Source organism: Trachymyrmex septentrionalis, unplaced genomic scaffold, assembly GCF_001594115.1.
Source record: "Trachymyrmex septentrionalis isolate Tsep2-gDNA-1 unplaced genomic scaffold, Tsep1.0 scaffold83, whole genome shotgun sequence".
Taxonomy (NCBI): Eukaryota; Metazoa; Arthropoda; class Insecta; order Hymenoptera; family Formicidae; genus Trachymyrmex; species Trachymyrmex septentrionalis.
In genome coordinates, this window is record NW_017306018.1 from 3,438,495 (window position 1) to 3,454,617 (window position 16,123).

Here is a 16,123-nt window from a genome sequence, read left to right on the forward strand (position 1 = left end):
AGGGCTATCCTTTGCGATAAAAATGTCTATCGATAAACCGATCTCGCATGCATTTGCCACTCTTTATTTATGTCGCGCTGCCATCCGTTGCACTTAATTGCGCAGCTTAAGTGAGCGGCTAATTCCACTTGCGAGGACGTAAGAGAGGAGCGTCATCGTAATGTGAATCTGTGGAACGGCTCCGAAGCTGACAACACTGATGCACGAACTTGTGTTTCTCTCCAATTTGAACGTTACTTATTTATACGACGTACGGCGGAGGGGAAAAAAAACAGCTGATAAAGCGCTGGCCTTTTAAACAGAGTATGTCATTTGCGTAGCAATCATCACGAAGAAAAAACAAAACGCGTTGCGAAACGCAACAACTGACGCCAATATCTGACCGGTAATTAAGCAAGCCGTGATATCTTACTGCACGCGTTACCACTGGTAGAAGATATAAACAGAGTGTTTCCAGGAAGACACGGAAAGTCTGTCGAAACGACGGTCCGTATGTGTTGGATGATCTTTTTGGATGGCGCCACAGTGAGAACTAAATCAATTTTACTCCCGGCCGAGTTTATCGGTTTATCGGTGCGATCACACATTCTCCCGCTGAATTCTTTGTACAAATAGCGAATACGAGCGCGTTGCGCGGAAAAACATTATACGATCACACTGAGGGAAAAATATATTAAATTTCAATAAATATTTGTTTGAACAGTTTATTAGCTAAATATTTGCCAATAGTGTTTTTTTCCTGCGAAAACTAATGCAACACTGATACAATTAAGTGCAAATCGTTTTACATATTTTCTATGTTAATAAATAATGAAATTGTGTTGGTTGAAGGCGAAAAGATTGCAAATTGCAATGTCGAATTTCGTTTGCTGTTTACAGAAAACGAATTTGCATATTTAACGAATATTTCGCATTTGTTGCAAGTAATTTTTCTAGCAAGTGCAAAAAAGAATACATATTTATTACACCCGCAAACAATTTGCGATTCCTATATTTGCAAATGGAATTTGCCGTTATGGCATAGAATTAGCGTTTATAGCAAATTCGTTGTCTCCGTATTGAAGTATTTAGAAATTTACCCTACATAGATTTGAAAATAATTTTAAATTATCAAAATAATTGTGTAGAAGCCGCTTAAGCGTCGAGGATAATACTGTAAAAAGCTTTTCATTCTTTTAATCAATCCAGTTTGAGCATCTTACATAATTTGACAGTGAAAACAAAATTATTTTCAGTTCTATATATCTAGCGAAATTTTTAGATATTTCAACAAAATCGTTCTTTCCGCGTCCACAAAGAACGGCTGTTTATACAAATTATTTGAATGTGTTGAAACGCGTGGCGAATGAAAAAGGTGACAAAACCGGAGGGATCAGCTGGGATCTAAAACTATCTTCGCGCGCTTTATTTTTCCGACCTTTGGCTTTTGAAATATACGACGGTCAATACGGAGTAACCCTGACGAGAGAATTTCTCCAGGATTCTCGATTTAGCGAGAGAATTTATAGGATGCATAGACCCCATCGTCCACGTGTGCCTCGGAAATCTCTGTAGGTTGCAGGTAGATTTTTTTCTATCTACGTACGTTTGAACAGTGCACTCCTCACAAAGCATCGAGATCTTGCAGGTGGTGCAGAACGGTCTTTCTCCTTTCAGTTTCATCTACCTTTTTACACGCACGTGCGTGTCTAAAGACCCGTGTTAAATGCCGAAAGGTTTGTCATTTTATACGCTTTCTTCCTCCTCCGCATTCTACTTGCTATTTAATCGATAATCCGAGTAACCCACATGTGTGTTAAAAAGAAAGATATATATTTTATCCATAGCGCTCTAGTAGGAATTGGACAACTTTGCTTACTTTTGCTTACTCTCTGCTCGTGCTCTGCTAGGAATACTTTAATTTGGTCATATTATTACGAGGGTAATATTATTGTCTCGTGGGTTGAATTTCGTTTGATCGATTTAGTATCCTTGTACAGTGCACCATTTATTTCACGATTTCTCGTCGTTACGGCGACTTCAAATTTGATTCTTTATCTTTATTGAATTTTATATAAAGTTTGTTACTTCATATTAAATTGTCCATCCGGACAAAAATATCCACTTTATTATAAATACTTCTATCTAATAAAGTCTACAATCGTCCGGATTTAAAGTGTAGTCAAACTTTAAATACTACTACTACTACTATACTTATAGCATTTACTTTATATACTAATTTAATACTTTAAGCTCAATTTTAGCCATATATTTTAGACGCGTCTTTCCTTTCATTATTTTTTATTATAAGTACTGCTATCCTTATTATAAATAATATTATTATGGGTATATTGTGATAGTATTATTTATAATAAGGATAGCAGTATATTTATAATAAAAGAGACATTGAGAGAGGGAGGACGTATAAAATACCGCAAATGGTTAAAATTGAGTTTATATACATATGTAGTTCTTGATCAGTTTTCCATGTTGTAATGTGTATCAGGTGAAAAACTTGAGATGAGAATGACCTTCGGTTTAATCTGCCTTCGTTACATGAAGTAACGAAAGCAGAAAAAGAACATATCGTGCGTGACTCACAAATTAACTCCTACATTTTCTAGAATTAAAATGTTTCTGATGTAACTCCAAAAGTGTCTTCGTTACTTAACTCTTAACTAGAGTTAACGGAGCTGTTATCGTCGCGAATTGTCACGTCAAATTAGTGCTGTTTGAGCAATGTGGGCGTGTTGAGAACTCGAGGCGGTTCACGTGCCTTTGCTTAAACTAGACAAACTAGACAAAAAACTAATCCCCCTTTCTCCCTATTAATCCGTTGAAGAAACATATTGGACCACTCAAATAGATTAGTTTTTAGAGATCCTAACGTCTGCTTTATCAATTATTTTTCAAACAAATATGTATTTTTCTGACCGATGCCTTTAAAGATCGAAAAATACTTTTTCATACAATAAAAGTATAAATAATCCAAACTGATCGATTTAATGCTAAAAACAAAGAAAGTTAAAAATTTGCAGTTTTGTTATCGACAACTTGTAACAATATTTGCTTTACATACACAAGTATCATATTTCGTATATATAAAATAATTTCAGTTTGCAATTAGGAATTACATGAACAATGTTGAATTTTTAGGAATTCTTGGAACTAAGTTTAAATACCTAATATGAAAGCTTAGTTGGTTATAAAAAATTTACATAATACGTATATCAGTGAAAAATGTAAACAAGCCCATCAGAGCCTACATCAGCTATTCGGATGCACAAAAATTCTTTATTTTCCGTGTGAATATAACAAAACAAATAAAATATACGTTTCAACCCTTTAAATAAAATTTAAATTTATAAATCGAAATTACATAATTAACGCCAATAATAATAATCTTCCTTATGACGATCATTGGGCTATTCATTATATAGCTAATTTGGATAAAGAAAAACGAACTAATTGTCGGGAATCATCGACTTGGAATTTGCGTCAATTATGCAATTTCGATTTATATTTTATATTGATAAGAACTCGAACTGTGAAGTGTTGAAACGTATATTTTATTTCTTTTGTTACATTCGCACGAAAGATAAAGGATTTTTGTGCATCCGAATAGCTGATGTAGGCTCTGATGGGCTTTTTTACATTTTTCACTGATAGATTCTTTCGAGCCTCATTATACATGTATATTGTATATTTATTTATAATATGAGTGTGTGTGTGCGCATTATTACCGTAGCAGTGTGTAGTAATGTGTCCCTAACATAAATCGTATGTGTGTATGTCTATTGAATCGGTAAAATAGACGACTTTAAGGTCCACTTAACGTGCAACATTACGCCCTAGTGATCACTTTGCGACTATTACATGACGCCATGCATATATTCTCGGTAGAAGAACAAAAGGAATCGATCGTCGAAGCAGGAGACGCCCGTCATCGCTAACGCCTGATAAGCCGGAAAGATTAACAAAAGGTCAGGTCAGGGCCTCGTTGGGAACACTTGAGGAAAAGAAAGGGACGTGCTTTCCCAAATTTAGACGCCCCTTTTACGAGCAGATACGTGCAACTAATGCAGCAACGCTTATTATTTATATCCCTACAATGTTCCAGATAAATCAATTCATTTCTCTCTACTTCCATGCAATTGAGGAAAGAATCTGAATCTTTCTGTTTTTCTTTGTACGATGAGAAATCGATCGGCTCGAAATCAGTCCCGCGCGAACGACGATCCAAATTCGCGATTCGCGAGCGGTATTGTCGTCTTGCGGTCCTCTGGCTTCGCACTTGGACAGGAAATTCCGCGACGAACGCAAACGGTGAGATCTGGTGAGCTGGTTTGCGCGTGCGCGTTCGAAATCGCGCGAGCGAATACCATTATGCCTGCAGTGAATGGCGCGTGAATGGGATTATTTCTCTGGAATCGAATCGATGACGCACACACACGCACACGCACACACACACACACACACACACTGCGTGCCGCGCGAAAACCGGTCGGTGCGCTCGTTTTCTCCGTCGCGCTCTCGCAGATCTCGCGGATCCTCGACAAGCGTCGAGGTGAGTTCGCGCGAGGAGGAGGGCCCGAGGGCTCGTTTCGGCGTCCCCGAGGATCCCTGAGACCGAGGATACCGGAGACGGTCAACGAGACACGCTAAACGAACGCGCGAGATGCGACGAGACGCCGCGGAGCTCTTCAACAAGCTGACCGCCACGTCGCGTCGGGGAAATCAAGCAAAGTTAACGGATCGCTGTCCTTCGAGGAGCGAGGCGATGTGTCGGATCCTCGACGCGTATCGGGAAAATTGACGTTTATATATTAATCAACTCCTCTCATCAAATCTTACTCGTCGAATCAATCGATCGTCGATTAATTATTTCATTTCGCGAATGAAATAATTCCCTGAATATCTAATGGAAGGCTCGAAAGAGGAAGATCGTACGAATGATCGCTCGGAAGATGGAAAAAGATCGCTTATTTATTACCAGAAAAATGAAGTAAATTTTAGATAAGGTGTACCTACATATATAGACCTGTGTTAATTCCATAAAATTTAGAATTCTAATACATATTTATATTTTTCTCCATATATATGCGTGTATTTCTCCTTATTACTGTTAACTTCATAATAATACCCAATTTGAGTTGCTTTTAATAATTTCTATAGCTCTTCTCGCTACTGCTCAATATATATTATATTCATTTAACTAAAATACAGTTAAACAATTTAAATCGTGAAAATTTATTGAATTTGGTTAAAATTTAGCTTATTATAAATAAAGGGCAAAATAAGAGTCAAACACATTTTTTAAATTGTCATACAATTAAAAGGAATAAATTACAAATACAGGAAAGTAAAATTGAAAAAGAAATTCAGTTTAAATTTAAATATAAAACGTTACAAGTTTCGGCTACGGGATTATTGAGCTCTCTTCAGACATTAATATCACAAAAGTCGTTGTACAAAATTAATTATCGAAAATACCCGCATATTCCTTATAATTAATAACATCTCGGGCGATTCTTGATGTAGAACTCGACATTACGATTGAACAGTCAAATGTGTTTCATATCTCTTGGAAAAAGGTCTAGTTGATAAAAAAGATAAAAAAAGTCTTCTTACGAAAAAAATAAACACAATCGAATTAACATATCGGAATTCTAACAAGTAATTAAAACTCACCAAAAGTCACGTGTAAATAATTCAAACAAGTGTGCCCGTGTAAGTAAAAAAAAACCAATTAAAATGTACAGAAAGTTTAATGTACACGCGTTTAGTTTATTATTTACTAAATGCATACATTAATATGGACGATGTTTACTTCGAAACTAATCACAGAAGTGGATTAATTTATATTTCGATACACGTTAAAGTTGAAAATAATAAAATATTATTTGACTCAAAAGAGATCGGTTTATCGTTGCTCCTTCGATCTATCTACAACGGTAATGGAGTGCAACGGGGTCTCTCGCAACGTAAAAAGAGACGAATACGTTTCTCCAGCATTGTAGAAGATCTCGATTACTCGACGGAGGAAAGAAATATAAACGATCGAAGGAGAATGGTTACCGAGCCGCGCTAATTTCGACAAGAATGCGTGCGGTCCCGTTTCCCGAGGAGCGAAATGCAAAACGGGGACAAGGCTCGGGGGGGGCCCTTTTTTTTTCTCAACAGCAGCCCATTTAACCGTGCGTGCACAAAAGCGCCGTGCACACGCGTGCGGGGATGTAGGTATTTTTAGTCGTTCCCGGCGATATATTTAAAGATAAACGAACCGTTTCGTACACGTACGTAGGGGGCGAACTCTCGAATGTACCGTATGCTTGTTGTGAACCGGAGGGGGATTATCATCGGAAACACGGCAAGGACGAGAGGGAAACGAGGAATATCCTGGGCCGCGTTGGCCGGCACGAGAGTCTCGTCTTACGTACGATCTCAGCCTGCAAATCTGCATCTCGCACCGAGGTCACGCGTTTAGCTTTGCCCCATTTTTATCCCAGGTTCTTATCTGAATGCACGAGGATCGCGTGCAGCGCGTTTCGCGCCGAATGCGATAATTCTAATTGCGTGACGTCACACGTCGAGACGTATTACGCGCTCTCGTAATTCGTTTGGGATATTTTTGCGTGAGTTATTCTGGCAATGGGCCCACACCAAACACACACGCTCTTTCCCACTGGCTCGCGCCAGTGATCGTTAAATCGCGATCGGAGACTTCCCGTCGTTTGTTCTCGCGCCAGTGACGAGCTATTTCGGAAAACAGAGCCGGCTTCGAATTTACGATTTTCTCGTGGCCGCATTGTTTGTCGGAAGATCTCGGTGGGGGAGGGGGGGGGCGGAAGAGGTGAACGCACCTCATGGACCTACGTAGAAATTTCAGTCAAGGGGGGAGGGGGGAGGGCAAAAATTTACCTTCATACCAAACTATTACTTTTATTAAAATTTATATCCACGTTAAAGCCAGTTTCAAATACTTTAGCGAACTTTCTAATATTTCCTCTTTCATTTCGCTCCTTTCTTTTCGCGGGCACCGTTTTTCCGCGTACGCATTTGTTGTTATAGTATTACGTAGTAAGCAGTTTATTGACGCGATTTTCCGATATTACTGATCGCAATCAGGTTTACACCCTTCGCAGTGTATACTAAAAGACTTCGATGGTGCTCGTTGTGCATGTTTAGGCTAAGGAAATATATAATACAAGGTTGTACATGTTTTACCGCTGGGAAGAAAGTTTCGGGAGGAAAGCTTCTCTTAACACCTCAGTGAGAAAAAAGATATGGTAATGGTAACAAAAAAAAAAAAAAGAGATTATTCACAAGTGCCGATTATCATTGAATTATTTTGTTAAAATAGCGAAATATAATATTCTTTTGTTACATGATATTGTAAATTTTTTTTATTCAACAGTGCAAATTTATTTGCTCACTTACGTTTTGTAAGTAACAATGTAAAATTTGGTTGCCATGATAAATGAAATAAGAACTCTTTTAGTAATTTCAACAAAATAATCTATTACGAGCGAAGAACGTTTCTTGGAACTGTCAGAGATAGCGTGTCTTCTTGTAACAGAAAGAAATTCGACGCGTTTACCTGTATAAAGCAGGTTATGATTAAAGACTAATTTCGTCATTGGTGGCCAATTATGGTAACAATCATTTTTTCCAGAGCGATTTTAGTAATCAATTGATTTAAATCTATATATACCTTTGCTAAACTGGGGAAGTTGAGAAATACTAAACATAATTTCATTTTGTAGAAAGTAAAAGATATACCTACATTATTATTATGCAATTGTTTTGTTTCGGTAACAAAATGTTTCATTTCTAAGTATAAAAAAATCTATGACCATCGTACGAAACAATTTTGTATCATTAAATCGCTGTTTTAGAGGAGCTATTAAAGAATCTAAGTAAGGAATTATCATTGACTTTTTCTTAATTTCTCGTACCAATTCGCAACAATGTATTTTGTAGCTTAAAACATTATAAAATTGAACACATTATCTTTAGTAAAAAAAGGATACGTCCTTTCTTCTATCGTCGCACGTTTACTTTGCGTTCCATTCGTGCTATGCTATTCGGAAGGCTCCTGTGATTGTCAAAAACCGCAAATATCGCCTCGTAAAAAGAAATTCCCTTCACTTTCTTCTTTCATTCTTTCGACTGTGCGGAGGCAATAAACGATAATTTCAGAAGATTACTTTAAGACCGAAAGCGGTCGTGCAGAGAACCTTTCACTACGGCCATCGACTAAGGATGATCGAAGATGAACGAGGAGAAATTCTTGGAATCTAATTTGAGAATTCTAGGACTGGGAAGAGAAGGACGCCCCGGGGATTTATTATTCTTCTTATTATTCTTCTTTACGAAAGAGAGACGGATCACGTTGTCGCAAAAATGATATTGATAAAGATCGCGTTCTGTCGCTTTGATTCTCTCAAGAGTCAAATGTTTACTGCGAGTTGATTGATTATAATTGATCCATGTCACAAATGGTGACTCCTGGCTGAGATATATTTTGCAAAAATTATTTACAGATCTTCAAGAGGCTTATTAGCGTTAAAATAGATGATCAATCTAACTTGAAATCTATTAATTTCTTTATTTATTTTGCATTTGTGTTTTAAATTCGACAAACCGTACATCAATTATGTTTATAAAACTGACATACATTTGACAAAAATTTACATTTACAGTATTATTAAGCACTAAGACCGAAAATAGGATTATTTCTATTAATTGATAATGATTTATGTCACTTTTTAGGGTGGATTTGCGAGGGTTTACCTAATGACCGATGTCAGTAATGGGAATCAGTACGCGTGTAAGATTATTCCGAAGAATCGAATGCAGAGGATCCACATGCAGAAGGTGCGTACATTCAGTTCAGTGAAAAGCGCGCGTTTCTATTTATTTCGCTGAATAATAACGCGGTGTTCTTTTCTTACGCCATTCGTAGATCGCGCGTGAGATCATGATTCACAAAGAGCTGAATCACGTAAACGTCGTCCAGATGCATCATTACTTCGAGGACAATCTCAACGTGTACATGCTCCTAGAGGCCTGCCCACGAAAGGTATCGTACGTCTTCTACTCTTGCCTTACCAGTTTATTGTTTTTTCTACCGCGCGCACGAGAGAAAAATTTCGCAACTCTTTCTTCACATTTACGTGTTACCGAGAATACATCTGTGCCGGGAAAAACTCGACGACCGACACTCGTCACATTATTTAAACTGCCAACAGATATTGAGCAGAACTGGAGCATCAATAAAGAGTGCTGTTCCCTTATTTTATCCTTCGTCCTGTACTAGGGCGTCTTTAACATCTTTGTCTGCCGTTCTCCTCTTATATAAAGTTGTTTTCCAAGTTCTAGTCTATTTCTATTGCGCCATGAAACCACCTGCCCGACTTAAATCGACGTGCCGAAGTCATTCTGCACGCCGTACCCGAGAAACAATTATGGATATCCATCGTACCTGTCTGCGAACGGTCCTTGATCAGCAACAACCGCGTATATTTTCATCTCGCTGGAAAGAGAGCGGCACTTGCACTCTTCATGGCTGATCTGCCCGACCTGTTTGTACCGTTAGGATGCGACGAAGCATCCACTAATCGTTTGATTATCCTCGCTCTCTCGCTCAATCGCCTTCACGAACGCGAGTTTCATCTTAGTTCGCTGCTGGAACGCGAAAGGATCATCTCTTGATTGACGATTTAAGTGATTAAAAGTCTATCAGATATTCCTTAAGGAGGTTCGATAGACATATATAACACATACTTATACTTGTACAAACAAACTATATATATATATATATGAAAAGTAGTAGTGTTTACAATATATTCTATTTTACTTACTTTATTTATTATTTTTATTGTAATAAATTAAAATTAAAAAAAAAATCATAATTAAAAAATCAATATTTTTGAATAAGTCCTTTATTCAAAATGATTTGTGCAAAGTTTTGTTACAATTTATTATCAATTAAAATTTAGATAACTGGACAACTAACTTCTACATCGCAATGTAACTTTATATAAGTTATTTTGAATATTAAAATACTTATGTAAAAAAAAAATGAGATTTTTGTCCGTTATTATTTTATAATATATTTATATACATTTCTATTAGAGCATAGATTGAGAAAATACTACTTAATATATACTTCATTACTTTAATAAAAAAAATACTTCTTGTTAAAATAACTTTTAATCCAGATGGTAAAGCATCATTAAAAAAAAAAATTTGTTGTATTATTTTTAAATTAGATCTAGAAAACATAATCGTGAATCTATAGTAAAAGTAATAGTAACGTGTCGTTAAAAAAATCGCACCGAAAGTTGATAATTGTACTTTTGAGGAATTCGTAAAGAAGAATATTTCGTATCTCGTAACATTTAACGGGAAAAAAATTTGTTCATGTTACATTTTGTCCGCAAAATAGCCTCATAAAGTCGTCTCATTTCGTCGAAAGCTTGCATTTTAAAGAAATAACGTCAACCACAAGTTAACAAGTTTATGATCGTGACTGGCGTGAAAAATGCAGATGCGCTTACCCTAATGTTTCTACTGAATCGCAGATAAAACGACGCCTCGAAAATAAAGCGACACATAAGCTACAGAATAATGTTCTTCGAAAAATGCACTTGCATTCCATACATTCGAGATGATTATCTTCCTGCCAGGAAACTTTTTCTTCCCGTTTGCTTGTTCTCTTTTTAAAAAAGAGTTATAAGTGGCCGTTACACAATCTCCTGTGTAATATATAGTTACTTTCCTGAAATTTCGTTATAGGTTTTGTAATATCACGTTTATCATCCATTGTATCATCTCCAAAGATTATAAGATTGCGGGCACAAAGAAAACGTAGGGAGAAAAAGGTGAAGAGTATAAAGTGAATAAAAAAAAAAAATCTATATAATAGTTCTCGTTACGTTTTATCGTGCCATTCTTCCGTCAGGCGACTTTCTGCACGTCATTAAACGCGTGAAGCAAGCTATCTTCTCAGGATGTATAAATATCATCTTCTCCTCTTCTTCTCTCCGCCAGAGCTTGATGCACGTGCTGAAGTACCGTGGCAAAGTCACGGAACCGGAAGCACGTTACTACATGAAGCAAATGGTGACCGGCGTCGCGTACATCCACTCGCAGAAAGTCGTGCACCGGGATCTGAAGCCCGGCAACATGTTCCTATCGGACCGGATGATCGTCAAGATCGGCGACTTCGGACTAGCGACCAGGCCTGACGGTCAGCGTAGACGAGTGTAAGGCTCAATTTAATTTGCAACTCAAGAAATACACGTTCTTCCTTTGCACGAACAATTTTACTTCTTGTTAATTGTAATATTTGTAATGGTAATATTAAAGAGTGATATTTCACAGATTCTCTCTTTAACATCAAATTATATTAATATTCTTATAACTATAACATGCTTATTAGCATTAATATTATTAAATATGATTAATATACGACGTTACTATTCTAATTCTATTCATAATTTCGCAAGACGGAAAAAGATTTCGGCGCGCGGTTTGCAGAATTGAATATGTATCGAGTATGTAAATTCACCGAAATATTTTTAAGCGCACTAAAATTTGCTTTGAGCGAAAACAGTTTTTCTTATCTTCTAAAACAGGTTTTCGGTCCATTTTTGTATCACAATTGTCTGTTACTTAATTCATTTTGTCATTTAACTTATAAATATATTAGCCAGTTTATAAAAATTGAAAGCAAAAAGCACATAATATTGATCTAACTGACGATACAATTATGGACGTCTCACAAACCCTTTTTTGTTATGATTATTTTTGTATCAGTGCCTTAACGACTCTCCTCGACAAAAACGTAACACAAATACCGGAGATCCCTTTTCCGGAGCCCTAAGACGATTGTTACGCCTGGACGTGCTTGTCTAAACACAAGTAACCAGCGGCATCAACAAAACGTCGTAGCATGTAGCCAATTTGTATCCACAGGACGATATGCGGCACGCCAAACTACATCGCTCCGGAAGTGCTGTACAAGCAAGCGTACAGTTACGAAGCGGATGTTTGGGCGCTGGGCTGCATATTGTATGCCCTGCTGGTAGGACAACCACCCTTCGATACAGCCACACTTAAGGAGACTTACGCCAGGATCTGCAACAACCATTACCGTGAGGTCGACGACAGTATCGCGAGCAGAAGCGGCCAAGACTTGATCAGGTGGTTGCTGCAATCTAATCCCGAATTACGACCGAGTCTAGAGAGGGTGAAGGAACACGTCTATTTAACCAAGGAATACGTGCCAGCATCTTTACCTCACACTTGCTGCTACCAAATGCCACCGGCATCAATCATCGAGCCACCCTCGTCACCATCCTCGGTATCTACGGTCGCTAGAAATCCGGAAATTAAGGCGCAGGTGAGTAACCTTGATAATTCAACTTGAAAGATTTTTAACGGATATAACATAATTTTGATGGATCTTCGAATCTGACGAAATCCGATGTCCAAATTGTTAAGATCTTTTGACGATGAGCATCGATATTATTAAATAGCTTATTAATATAATTTGTGATATTATTACTCTAGTAAATTCTGTTAGGATTGCTGCGTTTGAAGACTGAAAATGAAGTTTGCAGGATTGAACATGTAGTATATAAATTCACACTGAATTATTTAAACACAATGGATCCAGCTTGACCTTTTAGAGCGTTTGTTTTCTATTTGTTGTGTATTCATATTACGCGGTCCAAAAAAAAAAAAAGAAAAAGATAAAAAAGATACTCTTGTTTAATATTGTTTAAAATTCATAAAAAATTCATAAAATTTCAGATATGGCAGCAGAGTCTCGTTTATCCTGACGCGTCATTGCGTTATCAACAGACAATTCCGACTCAGCAGGCGCAACAGCAGTCGCAGTACCAGCAACATCTATTGAACCGCTCGCAGAAAAGTCTGCAAAAGGAGTCCAAGGTCTCTAGCTGGCTCGTGAGGAAGTTACCCAAACTACCGCGATTCCGGCAACGGCTCAGCAGCGTGCTGTGTCCAGATCACAAGAAAACCAGCTTTGTGGCGCAAAGCGTACAGATGCATCGCGCACTAGAAGCGTGCGTGCCGGAGATGAAGCGGAATAACGCGTGCAATCCACCAACCGTAGAGGACATCGTGCCGCTCTTCGTCACCAAATGGATCGATTATTCGAACAAGTACGGGCTGGGCTTTCAACTCTCCGACAGGTCGGTTGGTGTTCTCTTCAACGACAACACGAAGATCAGTTACACTCATGATAGAAGGTGAATATCGAGAGAAATTAATGAGAAATCATACGCGTTATTTTATATAATGTAATTTTTTTTCATAAGATTGATAAGAATTTCTTACTAATTAATTAATTTCATTAAATTTGTCATACACAGAAGAGTGGAATATATGACCACCGACGACGAGATGACGCGATATCATCGAGAGAGAGATGTGCCGGCACCACTGCAAAAGAAGCTCGAATTACTCCGTCATTTTACCGAATATATGGATGACTTTCTAACAGAAGGTGAGTATGTATTATAATGTGTATGTTATAATTTATAATGCAAGCAGATTTTCCATTTCTTTAAACGGAAGAAACGCAACTCGCCACTTCATGGAGCTTGTATATACTTATGTCTTTCAAGTGCGAAACATAACATGTGAGAATGTGACCTACTTGTAGTCCGCTCAGTGAGCAGACAACATTTTGGAACGTTTTGGAATATTTCAGTAACGTTGCGACAAGTAAGGTTGCAACATTACTGCAATATTACTGAAATAGTTCCAAATATTTCTTCCTTACTGTACTATTACAGCGACCTAAAATTAATAATAAGTGAAAACATTAATGCATGCCATCTAGGTGGTGAGCTAAAAAAATACCGCGCGCCGCCGAGGCAGTCGAAAAACGCTTGCGTGCCACGAATGAGACGGTGGCTACGTACGGACAAGGCCATCGTGATGGAGCTAACGGTACCACTCCTGCAAGTGAACTTCTTCGTGGACCACACGAAGATGGTGGTGTCGCAGGAATCCGCGGGAGGAAGGGGCTATCTGATCACTTACATCGACACCGGCCGACACGCATCCTCCTATTGGCTGAACGACCTCCGTGACCTCGGCTGCACCCCGGACCTCTACGAACGTCTGTACTACGTCTGCAAGGTGACGCGCGAGTTCGCCGAGTTGGACAATAACACGACCGCCTGATGCTCACCGGCGGATTCTCGAGGGACACGCGCCGTGCTTTCCTCAAGAACCGCTCAGGCAACCGAATTGGCAACGAGATCTCTCAGATACCTGTTTTAGATCTTACCCAAGCAACTTTTTCCTTTCCACAAAGCGGCATTTAAATGTGCCAGTGATAAAGTTCTTCAGCTACAAGAAGATAATTATTAATTACTACGGTGGGAAATTTTTATGAATTTTCATTACTACGGTGGGAGAGATACAAAGATATCTCCGTTTTTTTTTGTATCCCTTTTTCTTTCTCAGGATAAGGGTTAAGGAAATAACGGCCAAGCAAGTACGTCAAGATATACCGTTACGCGCAGCATTTCTCGGGGATGGGAGGAGGCCGTAAATAAGAATGTCACGCGTACAAGTCCGCGAGAAGAAGGTGTGTCTTGCGAAAGACATTGCACGCGCGGTGCGAGTGCTTCCGTTGATTTCTTTTCTAAATCTGCACGTTGTTTTCACAAAATCAGAAGTAATCGCCTCTAAGCACGTGGCTCATTTCTTCGTAGGTCTTCTTTGAAGAAACGTTTAATTTTCCCACGTGAGAAGACTAGTTAGATCAGTAAGTAATCGGTCAGACTGCCATCGTCGCAATAACGATGTTTTGTGAGTCGACGTAGGTATAGCTGTATCGTTCCTCTTAAATCAATATTATGTCGTGAAAGCATTACGCGTTCTGTTAGCTTTTTCGAGTGGAGTCTCACTCTGAAAAGTGAAAATTGTACCAATCTTGAAAAAGAGAGATCAATTTTTAATCTTTAAGAGTGGGATTTACTCTTAAAAGTTTTAGGGAGTGAGAGCAGAATACAAACTTAAAATTTTGAAAGAGCTATCTATGCACTATTTTTACGCACAGCAGCATTTTTACGCTGATCCCTCATTTTCGTGCGAAAAATCATTCGACGGAAATTATCGAGTTCAATGTGATATAAACGCCGTAACCAGTTGTGAAGTATGTATCCGGTGACACTTTTCATTATACAAAATGTAAGACGGTCACAACTAGGAGAGTGTCAACTGCATTGCTACTACCTCCGTTAAACAGGTAGCTGTTAGTATATTTATTTTTCACGGCGCAGATCTCCCTAGTTCAGTGCCTATATATCGAGTAAGTAATTGATATCCAGTAGATTAATTTCATCGAGTAAATCGAGTATGTACTCGTATAGTTTGATTACATATTCGCGATCACGTGGCGTGCAAAATGTAGTATCGTTCGAAGTAAGAAATTTTCCAAAAAAATTTGTGAAGAAAAAAAAAACTCTTTTCCTGCTGAAAGCACGCTGTTGTCGGAATTCGAGCTCCACTTCGCGATTCGTTAAGACACCGCGTTGCCTAACTAAATTATGTGTGGAAAGTTAAAGATTTTTTTTTAACACGTCGAATACCTCAAGAGAATATTATATAGAGTTTAATACACACAAAAACCAAATCTGAATGAAATATTCTTGCGCATATTTCTTTCCGCTCTCTTGAAATATTTTTTTAACTACAATATTTTGAATTTCTTTAAAAAATTGTTCTCTCTTACGCTACTGAAATATAAGATCGTGGAGTGCTGGAAGGGAACGAATCTGACGTGTGATAAGTGCGTGTTTGCAAATGTAAAAATTAATACTTCGTCAAAAAATGCGTCTAAGTAGTAAAAAAGATGAATAGTAAGATTTGCGTTTTATTCGGGAGGGAAATAGAACTTTTTGACGAGTTTTATATATTCGATTCTTTACCGAGTTCCGTACGTTTATTTGTTGTTATAGCGACACGTGTTTGTAGATACGTAATAAAATATCGCTACGCATCTCTCTTTTCACGCAATCTGTATCATCGAGTACTTAAAAACCGGCCGGCAACATCTTGCCGCGCATCATTCGGCGTAAGGGCACAGAGA

At 38.0% G+C, this 16,123-nt stretch overlaps 1 protein-coding gene across 2 annotated transcripts in view; it reads left to right on the top strand.

Annotated features, from left to right (window-relative positions):
* Window positions 1–16,015, top strand: part of LOC108755127 (serine/threonine-protein kinase PLK1-like) — a 25,989-nt gene extending 9,974 nt beyond the window's left edge. Inside the window, exons 2-8 of one of the 2 annotated variants that reach the window (XM_018497954.1) lie at window positions 8,755–8,859; window positions 8,948–9,064; window positions 11,038–11,252; window positions 11,965–12,391; window positions 12,805–13,265; window positions 13,389–13,522; window positions 13,862–16,015. In XM_018497954.1, the coding sequence (XP_018353456.1) occupies window positions 8,755–8,859; window positions 8,948–9,064; window positions 11,038–11,252; window positions 11,965–12,391; window positions 12,805–13,265; window positions 13,389–13,522; window positions 13,862–14,208 (1,806 nt within the window). In that variant the 3' untranslated portion in view covers window positions 14,209–16,015. The remainder of the gene's footprint in view (window positions 1–8,754; window positions 8,860–8,947; window positions 9,065–11,037; window positions 11,253–11,964; window positions 12,392–12,804; window positions 13,266–13,388; window positions 13,523–13,861) is intronic. The other variant, XM_018497955.1, reaches the window with a different exon arrangement.
* The last annotated feature ends 108 nt before the right edge of the window (window positions 16,016–16,123 follow it).